This window comes from Melanotaenia boesemani, chromosome 15, assembly GCF_017639745.1.
Source record: "Melanotaenia boesemani isolate fMelBoe1 chromosome 15, fMelBoe1.pri, whole genome shotgun sequence".
NCBI classification, from domain to species: Eukaryota; Metazoa; Chordata; class Actinopteri; order Atheriniformes; family Melanotaeniidae; genus Melanotaenia; species Melanotaenia boesemani.
In genome coordinates, this window is record NC_055696.1 from 25,263,505 (window position 1) to 25,275,687 (window position 12,183).

At 39.0% G+C, this 12,183-nt stretch overlaps 1 protein-coding gene across 5 annotated transcripts in view; it reads left to right on the top strand.

The window, feature by feature from the left end:
- cadm1a (cell adhesion molecule 1a) overlaps positions 1-12,183 on the top strand; it is a 501,415-nt gene that overhangs the window by 370,643 nt on the left and 118,589 nt on the right. For all 5 annotated transcript variants that reach the window (XM_042007760.1, XM_042007762.1, XM_042007763.1 and 2 more), the window contains one exon: positions 604-750. In XM_042007760.1, the coding sequence (XP_041863694.1) occupies positions 604-750 (147 nt within the window). The remainder of the gene's footprint in view (positions 1-603; positions 751-12,183) is intronic.

The following is a 12,183-nucleotide window of genomic DNA, read 5'->3' on the forward strand; positions in this document are numbered from 1 at the left end:
TCCAGTTTCCAGTTTGGTCCCAGTTTAATGTGATCATGGTGTTTACAACTGGTCTGATCCCAGTTTGCTTCCAGTTTAACATCATCATGGTGTTTACAGTGGGTCTGATCCCAGTTTGGTTCCAGTTTAACATCATCATGGTGTTTACAGCAGATCTGATTCCAGTTTGGTCCCAGTTTAATGTGATTATGGGAGACAGCCGTTTATGGAAACTGTTCCGTAAATATGTTGTTTTTCTTCTGAATACTGGAGTGGAGCCAGTCTGATGAGTTAACATTATTTTAGTACAAAAATAGTAACAAGCAAACATTTACACCGCTGTGTCGCTAAGCTAGTTCCTAACGTTGATGCTAACATTAGCATTTTTTACACAAAATGTTAAGAAACCTGTTTGGTGATGTGAGAGGTGCAGATGCCTCAGAAACTTATACCCAGTATAATAATTTAGCATCATATGGCTAAGAAGACAGTGATCAGAGAATTTCCTGAACATGTAATTTTGTGTGCTTGCACCCTGCGTCTTTTCCATGAAAGCTTTTGAATTGCTGTGTTTTGCTACAACCCCAGTGGTAACGTAAGTCTCCTTGTCTTTGTACGGTCCAGTGGTGAGTCAGAATCTGGTGACGGACAATGTGTCGGTGGTGGAGGGAGAGACGGCGATCATCAGCTGTCGGGTGAAGAACAACGATGACTCGGTCATCCAGCTGCTTAACCCCAACAGACAGACTATCTACTTCAGAGACATGAGACGTAAGTATCACACAGCTTTTGTTATTACATAGCAGCACTTTTTGATGAGAGATCCATGAATTCAGAGCCATTCACAAACATTTCAGACAAAGAAGTCACCAAGCAGCCAGTGCTGAAAGATTTTTTTTTAAAAGAGATGATGTGCATAGTGACAGATGGGAAACACTTCAGTATTTACATAAAAGAATACAGCGACATGTTGAGTTGAAGAAGAATCCAGGAGACCTCGCTCCATTTTACTTTTCTACGTATCCAAGACTCCATCGTTTTGTAAAGGTAGACTTTGGGAATATGTGATTTGATAACGATGGTGGGTTTTCGACCAGCATAATTCAGCTGACTGTAACTCCAGTCTGATGAGAAATAGTTTGTCTATAAAATGTGATTAGTGCCGTAAAAGCAGCTTGCTGTGACTTCAGAGCTAATTAGCCCCAGCACGATATCAGGACATGGGGGCTTTCCCAGTTTCTCCCATTGTAGAGGCATTACATCAACAAAGCTTTCACAATGACAAAGCAGGAGTCAAGTAGACAGCTGCCTTTTGACCTGCCCTGTACACCGTGAGATTAAGTCTGCACAGAATTAAATGTGTAATCTTCTTTCACCGTGGTTGTCTCCTAAGAGGCGACTATGCGGCAGCCTTTCCACAGTCATCTCTTTATGTGATTGATCAAATGTTTTTCATCATCCTGAGAAGCATTTTGATTTTTCAAATGACGTAAATCAATGTCGATGATGCATTTTCATAATGTGTCTCACTTCATTTTGCTTGCAGTTATAAAAGTAGTATGGCTTCTCAGCTAAGGCAGCATTTGCTTATATAGAATTATTATTTTTTTTAATACTTGGATGATTTTATTTAACGTGGGAGATGGTTCAAGGGTTAAATCAAACAGAATGAAGCCGGTTCTTAATTGATATTCTCTAACATTTCTTCTTGGGGAACTGCATCAAGTGTGACCCACAAGTTTCCAGCCGGATTAGTAGAAAATGAGGCTTTCGTGATCTAACAACCATGTTTAGTTTTCAGCATGTCTGCTTTAATGAAAGCAGCTCATATCCCTAAACATTTAATGACCTGCTGTGTGTTTATTCTTGTCCTGTCCAATTATCGTGTCTTTGCTCCAATTAGCTGGGTTTAGCTGAACGTGTTCTGTTCCTTAGTCCGTCTTGCAAGATTCAGGCTTCCTTAATTATGTTTTTGAGGACCCCCTGTGCAGTGTTTACCTCATCATAACACACTGGAGACCTCAGGAAACAAATAACAGTAAGATTATATTTTCAGCTCAAAATATGCAAATACAGTATGTATATGTGTGTACGTGTTGCTTCAGGTATTTGAGTGCATTGTTTATATATTTGCATATTCGTGTTGCTCATATACAAGTCATTTACAGGAGCAACCGCTCTAATAACGAGAGGTTCCTGCAGAAGGTATCTGCATTTTGAGTTGCTTATATCTGAGTGACTCAAAGTAGAGTTGCAGGTTTTTAAAAGAATCAACCTTAACTTTTTTCTTTTGCTTTTACCAATAAATCAAACCTGGAAACACATGAACTGGTGGATGTGAACTATGGTTTCACTCTTTCCTTCTTACAGCTATCAGCCATGACAAAGCTACATGAGGTTTAATCATTTCTAGAAACTCTGCAATCGATGCAAACACAACAGGGCTTGTTGTCTTAGCCGGCTAATCAGAGGAACAAGGTAAATGTGTTGGATGACAAACACGAACATTACCCAGGTCTAATTTACCTGAAATCCCCGGTGACATGAAATTATTTTAGCTTGTCTTCATTGTTTTGTCTCTGTTCCGCTCTCTGCTGAGAGTGTGTTGATCGAACCTTACTCCCACACAGTGACACCAAACTGAGACACATCTTCCAGCATATGAAAGGAAGGCAGATGATTAAAGCAGAGAAAGAAATATTGTTACACCTTTGCATATTAATAGTAATGAATTAAAATTTAAAAATGACCTGGTCAACAATCTGTTTTTGCATCTAAACAGCATATGCAGGAATACATATACGGATTTTGAGACTTACATCTTACTTTGGGGCCTTAGCTGGAGGATAAAATCAGCACAGTGCTGTTGCTATGCTAACAGGGGCATTGCAATATGTTAAATTATCATAGGACACTGAAAGTGATGCACTGAGCTTGAACCCCATTAAAGAACATTTTGTCAGATAAGTTTATGAAGATAGAAATGTTTAATAAAGTATCAGATGGAATGTTTGCTGTTCAGCATTCAGTAATGACCATTAACAACCGAGTAAAAAAGTAGAGTAAATATTGGCCTGACATGCTAATGACTCCTATCCTCATGTAAAAGTTGACACTTATTTACCAACATGTTACTGAGAAAGACTCAAATTGAAGGGATGTGAGGACGTGAGTTTAATCAAACTCCAGTTTGGTAAAGGTGCAAATTTAAATAATAAGGTGTTGGTTGCCAATGAAAATGATTTGGTGCTGTAATTTTTACACTGAGTAGCCAAAACAGTAAGACCCTCCTCCAACTGTCAACACTCTTTCACTGGTCTGGTATGAACAAAAAATAAATATCAGAGGGTGTACTACAGCAGGAATCTTAGACTCTGGTCCTTGAGGGCCTTTGTCCTGCAGGTTTTTAGATATTTTCCTGCTTCAACACAACTGACTTAAATTAATGAGCCATTGTACAAAACTTGACAATAAGCTGTGGGAAGCATCTAAAACCTGCAGGACTAAATCCCTCGATGGCTAGAGTTTTAGATACCTGACCTAAAACCTACAGGACCGTAGCCCTCGAGGACTAGGAGATCCCTGGTTTAGCACCGGGATGTCAGCATTAGATTCCATTGGATAATTATCCTAGGCCATCTGAGAATACCTCAGACTCTTTGAGTTCTATTGAATAGTTAAATGACCCTCTGTAGTCATTTTCTAAACATTTTCCTTAACCTAATTGGAAAATAGAAACTGAAGATGGACGACAAAATTTGCCAATCTGGACAAGGACGAGAATCTAATCACACTCACAATAATCTGTGATGTTGTCCAATACCTCACCCAATACATGCTTAGGTAATGTTACATATTACATTATATATACATTTCTGTTATTTATTTTATTTTTGTGTTACTTCATTCATTCATTATCTATACTGCTTAATCGATTGCGGGTAAGCTGGAGCCTATCCCAGTATTTTAACATGTGAGAGGCAAGACACCCTGGACTGATCACCAGCCCATTGCAGGGCCAACACAGATAGGGACAAACAACCACTCACACACACACTCACTCCCAAGGAGAATTTAGAGTGAATGATTAACCTAACATGCATGTCTTTGGATGGTGGGAGGAAGCCGGAGAACCTGGAGAGAACCCATGCATACACAGGGAGAACATGCAAACTCCACACAGAATGGCTACCAATAACTTGTATTAATAATGAATGATGTAGATATCTTTTCTAAAATATTTAATACATTCTCAGCAATGTTAAAGTCTGCATAAAAATGCCTCTTTTTAAGCCAAATTAATCTTGTCATTGTCTAATTGGAATATGTCATCGGAAGGAAAAACTTTTTTTTTGTGGCTGAAAAATCCTGGTAATTGAGTATTTTCAGCTGACTTCATTTTTGTGCCTATGATGCAGCTGAAACTGGTCCTAACCAACTGAAGCAGCTCCAGGTCGCAAAGCTGACCTTCCAGACTTTTTTCTTGTCCGTTGACTCGTTCCTGGGCTGTTTTTGCAGGTACCGCTAGACAGTTCGCACGATGGCACGGTTGAAGGCAAAGCCGAACTGAACTTGCTGTTTACTTCTGTTGTGCCAAGCCACGACGAGTCGGACTCCCACTATGACGGCTGTCAAGGGCAACGTGTTCTCCTTTGATGCCGGCTCCTTGATCTGCTGTGATCCCTTCCAGGCATCTTTGCTGCAGCTGCACTGCTTCATTACGACATAACGTCCACCAGGCAGCTTCCAAACAATGTTGCCCCCTTCAAAATATCACATTTGCTATCTCAGACTTAATCCACAGTGGTGGATTATGTCTCAGTGTGGAATGGAAAGCAAGATGAGGGGAGTTCTTTGAAACTGGTTTCAGATCCAGGTATAGAGGACCCCGACTATTGGTTATTCCTCTATTCCTCTTCATGTCAGCCATGAAGCAGTTTTATTGCTTTCTGTAAACCATTTTATTCAGTTGAATCATTTATAGTCAAGTTGAAATGAGACTCATGATTTTATGTGTTGCCCTGAATTTCTTTACATCATTTCTACAGATACTGAAAAACACTTTAGTTTTTTTTTTGTATTTTAAGGATGATTACAGCAATTTAGAACTGCAGTTCCAAACGGAGGGAGAGACATCCAGAGTTTCCCTAGTTTATAATGTGTCAACACGGCAGGATGTCTCAGATGAAGCTAAATGATATCACCCACTAGCAACTGTTTCACTTACAGCTGGAGGGTAGAATAGTCTCAAAGCCCAAACTGCAATTACAGCTAAAGGAATTTCTTAAAGGCTTTCTTTCTTCTGTTTTTAGACGTGACGACTGACACAAGGTGATTCGTACTCCCTGTGATGAGTTGTAGACAGGGTAAATCACCAGTTTGATCAGTGTTTTTTAGAAATTGTGCCTGGCACAGTTTGTGGTGTTAAAAGAGTAATTTACCCTTAAGTGGCCAAACTTACACATCACTTTCCATATCAGTTGACTTTTAGTCTTTCCTCCAAAATCCAAAATGCATCCAAATCATTTTTTTTTTCCAGAGAAGAGTCAAACTAGCATTGTCTGATGTGTTTTTTAGATCAATGATATTTGCTTATTGAGTATTGAATTAGTGTACATCAGTATGTTGTTACATCCGTGGTGAGCTGATGTGTCAAAAGTTGGTAAACTGCTTACTGATTTCCAGTCTTTCAAGCTTCATTGAATGTTTGGTTTTTAATTTTTCCTCACTTAAATCTAGAATTCACTTTTGTGAAAACCCCAAGCACATGTTTCTCAACAGATTATTTTCACAACCAAATCATGATGTTCCCAAACAACAGATCATGATGTTCCCATACAATGGATCATGATGTTCCCATGCAATAAATCGTGATGTTCCCAAGCAAGAGATCATGATGTTCCCAAACAACAGCTCATGATGTTCCCAAGCAACAGATCATGATGTTCCCAAGCAACAGATCATGATGTTCCCAAGCAACAGATCCATGATGTTCCCAAACAACAGATCCATGATGTTCCCAAACAACTGATCATGATGCTCACAAGCAACAGATCATGATGTTCCCAAGCAACAGATCATGATGCTCACAAGCAACAGATCATGATGTTCCCATGCACCATATCATGATGTTCCAGTGCAACAGATCATGATGTTACCAAGCAACAGATCATGATGTCCCCAAGCAACAGATCATGATGTCCCCAAGCAGCAGATCCATGATGTTTCCAAGCAACAGATCCATGATGTTCCCAAGCAACAGATCATGATGTTCCCAAGCAACAGATCATGAGGCTCACAAGCAACAGATCATTATGTTCCCAAGCAGCAGATCCATGATGTTTCCAAGCAGCAGATCCATGATGTTCCCAAGCAACAGATCATGATGTTCCCATGAAACAAATCACAATGTTCCGAAGCAACAAATCAGGTTTCCATGCAACAGCTCGTGATGTTCCTGTGGAACAGATCACAATGTTCCGTTGCAAAAAAATCAGTATTTACATGAAACAGGTTGTGATGCAGCTGTGGCTTTTTTGATTACTCACTGCTGCTGCTTCCCCATTTGTCACTTCTAACAAACACCCACCTTTCTTTGCTGAATCTCCCACAATGCCCATTCAAAATGGCCGGTTTGTTTACATCAGCTTGCTTGCATGTAACGTCACGCTGTTTCATGTTTGAAAAAGTTGCATAGTGAGGTTTCTCAGGCGTGGGACACTGCTGGGCAGCGGCGGCTTCAGAAATGCACACAGTATGTTTCGTTTCCACCAAGAGGTGCAGTTCGGAACGATTAGGGTGCGGATGATTTGTAAACTGTAATATTGCTGCATTTCCCCAGCAAGCCCTAACCTTACTGAAGAGGCAGAGAATTAGTCGAATTGCGATAGCTGCCTCAGCTACGTGATATCTTAGTTCATCTCCTTTGTTAAAGTAGAACCAAAACACGACTCAGAAACAAAGGAGCAGAATGGCGTCATCCAACAGTTTGTGTTCTTTTGTCTTGGTGGTGCTTCATAGCGCCATTTTAAATTGAGATGTTGCTCTAAACAAGGAGCCATTCTTGCTTTGTTTTTATGGCAGGTTGCATGTGAAGTGACATTTTTTTTCCTCAACCAATCAACAGATTGCAGTGTGTCAAAATCCACTGTTTAAGATCAGGTTCGTTAGATTGGTACCTCAATGGAAGGGTTCCAACAAAGTAGGACAGGTCAGGTCAGATATTAGGGTACCCTTCCCAGTTTTCGCATGTGGAAACATAAAATCCCAAACCACCCCACCCTGACCTGCACCTGTTGGTGGAAACAGGGTTAAAGATATCAATGTTCCATCAAATGAGTTCGGAGTGGCAAGTTTAAAGGTCAAAGAATTACAGAGTGGGACTTTAACGTCAAGTTATTGTTATAAAAATGTTCATATTAAAACCACAATGTGCTATAAGATATATTATTTATTTATAATTCCAGCATTACCCTAGTTAAATCCATGTTTCAGTTTTTCTTGCTAGCTCATTAGTTTTCACTTCATTCTAAAACGAAACCATACATTCATAATGCCTTGCATCATGAATGAGCTTGATGATACTTCAATATCGGTTAATTTTCAGCCTATTCACTGCAAAATGAACACATTAAACATATTGTTTGTTTTTCAAAGACAAGCCTTTTTACATAGGCCCTTGATTTTGTCAGCAGTTTAATGTATAAATCAGGCCTCTTTATCCTCATTATTTTCCAAGATGTTTATCCAAAACATTTAAACCACAGAAGTGTTCTTCAGCCTTCGCTCACTAAAGCAAAGGCGAGATCCTCTACTTCAAACATACACCCACATGGCCGCTTGTATCAGAAGGCTAAGAAGAGCACTCACACACAAACACTGGCCTTGTTCTCCTGTGGAGGAGGGGAGCAGTTGTGGCTGCTTTAGCGGTGGGTGAGCTGTCCACTGAAGAGCAGTGAGGTTCAAGGTGGAAGGCTTCATGTGAAAACAGCTCAGTGATGCAACTCGGAGGGAAAAACAGAACCAGATAAAAGAAATGTTGGCAGCAGTAAGCGTTTAGGCAGTTTGTATAAAAAATCTTACATGAATCAAACTTTCCTTTTTTAAAATGGATTGTTTTCATCTTGATTCAAAGGATTTGTACTAGTGAACCAGGTCAGAGCTGAGAATTACCTTGTTTTATTATCTATAGTGTAAAGGAAATTTATAAAATTTTTAGAAATTTAATTTGTGATGAACTAAAAATGATAAACGTGTCTTCACTTAGAATTTGTAATAATTTAAAGCTGATTTAAGTTTTAAAATATGAACATCATGAATGTTTCCAGCAGGCAGAAGAAGCTGTCTGGGACTGCAGGCCTGTGAAAAGCATCAACCTGTACTTTTCTAATACATGAAATAACTAAAAGGGATGTGTGGTGTTGAACAGGAGGAAGAAGTCAAACTGAAATTTAAACCAGACTAATCTTTTTACTAACTCATGGATTCCATACAAATAATACTTTTATAAATATAAGAAGCACTTTGTCAAATTAAAATCTGTTTTTCCCCTGCTTTTTATTGCAAGATAAAAAAAAAGACATGAAAGGTTCTGAAATGACCGAAAGGACAATCAGGCTGAAGACATGAAAACATTACACTAACAGCAGCATAGGAGACTAAACGCTCAACTGAGCAACCATTACATTAGAAGTGATCAAATCATTCATTGGTAAGTATAAGACTAGAACATAGCCCCCCCCATTGTTGGTATGTGATATATTAAATGGCTATCACATGCAACCATCCTCTACTTGAAAGGCTTGAAAACTGTCAGAATCTTTATAAGTAGGGAGGATAAAGTGGATTTTGGTGGATTCTGTTGAGAGATGTGACAAAGCACCCATATGCAAAAATTTGGCTTCGCTCACCAAAATTCAAATTTTTAAGATAACACCAGTAATAATTGTGTGTATGGACACCTGCTCTTAAAAATAAAAAATTTAGGTAAAAAATAAGAATAGTTACATATTTTTCTGATTATTTTTCATTAGATAAAAGTGATGCAAATCACTGAAGCGTAAACATTTAGGCGAATATGACAACAGCATCTGTTGTGCTAGATGAAGAAAAGCTCCTTTTTTAACTACTGAAGCAAAGCTCCCCCCATTCTGGATTTAGGTGGTTGGTGCTATGGAACCTGGACTTTGCCTAGAGTGGGGAGGAGGGGGATGATAAGAGTGTAATTACCCCCGCCCCACCCTGTCTCGCCCACTCTGACACCCAATAATAAAACTTTGATGCGCTCCTCTCAAAAAGTAGCAGCAGCCACTAATCACAATTGATTGCAGCCACTTAGGCGAGGCACACTCATCATCGCTCTGGATGGGAGTCGTCCTCGGAAAAGTCTGGAGGGAAAAAAAAGATTTAAATGAAATGCAGCAAAAGAATGACAATTAATCAGTGACGGGTGATGAATAAAGCTGGTGGTGTCAGCAAAGGCAAAAAGGAGAAGAAAAAAGCCAATCTTAAAGGTACATAGCCCGTCCCTGTTCAGTTTTGTTTTTAAGTTTTCACTCCAAGTGTCATCTACTCTAATTTTACCTTTACTGAAGCTGCATGTCAGTGCAGAGATCATTTCTTTCCATTTGAGAGGAGCTTTGCATTAAATTGTGGAAAAAAATCCATAGTGAAAACATTCGGCCTCAGAAATTCATCCAGGTTTTTATCCTTATTTTGTCTGAACTCCAGATTTATCTCTGACATGACTCCGTTCTAATGATTAAACAGTATTTATACCTCTCCCTGCTGTCATTAGTTAAATGCAACTAGTTGTGAATTAACTATGTTCTGTTTTTTTTTTTGTTGTTTTTTTTTTTAATAAAATACAAAGAAATTCAAATTCAAACCACCTGGTACACCGGATATAATCTGTAAAAGAAACCATTGCCATCACATCTTCAGTTTTAGGGGTGTTTAATAAAAATTTGGGCCAGATTGAATGAAATTTTTATTATCTGCAACACGTGTTGTCTAGCAACTTTACCAGTGTTCTATATGAAGTTTACTTTCAGGATGAAGCTTAACGAAATGACTGGACAATGTTTGTCCAAAACATTTACGTAATTTTCCTTGACTTCATTCTTTGGGAGAGCCACTCATCTGCTTACTGTGCTTGTGTTGCTTGGTAACCCAGTTTCTCTCTCGAGTCACATCTAGACAGATGAATTAGGGCAGGAACATGTGCATAAACCATGTTAACACCATCACCGTGTCTCACCCATGCAACGATGTAATGAAACACTGCAGTGTTTTCATTTATCCAAGCAAAACACTTTAATTCTGGACTTGTTTTTCTCCAGTACATCTTTGATTTAGGAGAACAGTAGCTGTCTCTTTGCAGCACTGTTTGATGTTCTGATGGTTGATTCATGAATGTTCCCATTAGCCAGTCAGGGAGAGGCCAGAGGAGTTTTTTTAGACTTGCTCTTGGGCTCTCGAGGTGGTCTTTTTTAGTCAACCAATCCTTTGGAGGTTATTTATAGTCTTAAATTCCCTCCTCAGCCTGTGACTAAAAAATTGCAGTGATTCTTTTTGGTGTTTGCATTTGTCCTTTTTTTCCTCTACTTTATTTTGGGTCACGTAAAAGCCACATGGTTAAAATTAGATTATGACCATTAAAGTATAAGAGATTACAGCATTCAGAAAAATAGAGTTAATTAAAGCTAACATAATAAGTTTGTTCAGTCCCTCTGGAAAGTCAAGTAGCTCTTAGAGTCTCCTTGTGTGTACCTTTACTGTATTGTGTTATCACTGCTTTTAAATGAGCTTCATTACCATCAACATCAGCTGTATAAATCAGTTCATCAGATAATTTACAGCCTTTTAGAGTTTGGACAGACTGACTATCACTTACCTTTGTCAGGCATCTGGCATGTCCTTCCACCTACCAGATATGACAGAGTAAGAGAAGAATGATGCAAAAAGAGCACAAAGCTAAAGGTCACCTTTTCTTCAAAGTACACAAAACAAAGAAAAAGATTTAATATAATCTGGTATCCTGTGATATAATCACCAAGGAAGTGTCCAAGGTCTGTTTTCTGCTCGGCATCTCCTTCCACATCAGCCACTCTACTAAAATATCCCACAGTTGAACCTGCTGCATTAACCAGGTTGTTATCAGTCTGCCCTCTCTTTAAGCCTGCAGAATCTTCTCAAACCTTGAAGACCTTTGTCCTTGCCACTCTACCTGGTGTTTTTTTTTCCAGTGTATTTATTTATTCCACTCATGCTTGTACCACATTGCCAAGTTGTTGTTGAGCTCTTTATAAAATGCTTTCATATAATGGATTAAAACAGACTGATCTGGGTTTTTGAAGGTGTTGACACCACATGAATTATTTGAGTTTAATTTTATTTCGAGTTTATTCATTTATTTTGAGAATTTTTTTTATTAATTCCTTCAAAGTCAGAAGTTTGTGTACACAAAGTTCACTATGTCTGTAGATAATGTGAGAAAGCACAGATGATGATGTCATGGCCCATGGGAGCTCCTGACAGGTTAACTGACAACCTCTGACATATAGATGTATTTTAAGATGCACCGCTTCCTTATTTGATATCATGGAAAAATCAAAAGAAATCAGCCAAGATAAGAGGAAGAGAAGTGTAGAGCCCCACATCCTTTCAGTTCAATTTCCAGATGCTTGAAAGTGCCATATCAGTCAGTTGGAACCCTAACATGCCAGTAAAAAATGTCCTGCCATCATACAAGTCAGGAAGGAGACAAGTTATGTGTCCCAGAGATTAACGTAGTTCCAAAACATGTGTATCAACCCCAGAGCTGAAGCTAAAGACCTTGTGAAGATGCTGCTGAATGCACACATTCATTGTTGGAGACAGGTCTGTGGTCTGATGAAACTAAAGTGCAACTGTGTGTTCATAATGGTCATTGTTATATACAGAGGAGATGATAAGGGGGATGCTTGTGAACAGCATCCCAGCTATAAAGTATTGAGGTGGCAGCACCATGTTATCATGCTGCTAGGGGAACAGGTGCACACTGTAAAACTGACAGCATCATGGTACAGTATGTGAAAATATTGAAGCAACATCCCAAAACATCAGCCAGGAAGTTAAAACAGGTCCTTCAAATGGAAAACAACCCCAAACATGTGGCCAAAGTAGTTCCAAAATGGCTTCAGGACAACATACTGAATGGTTTGG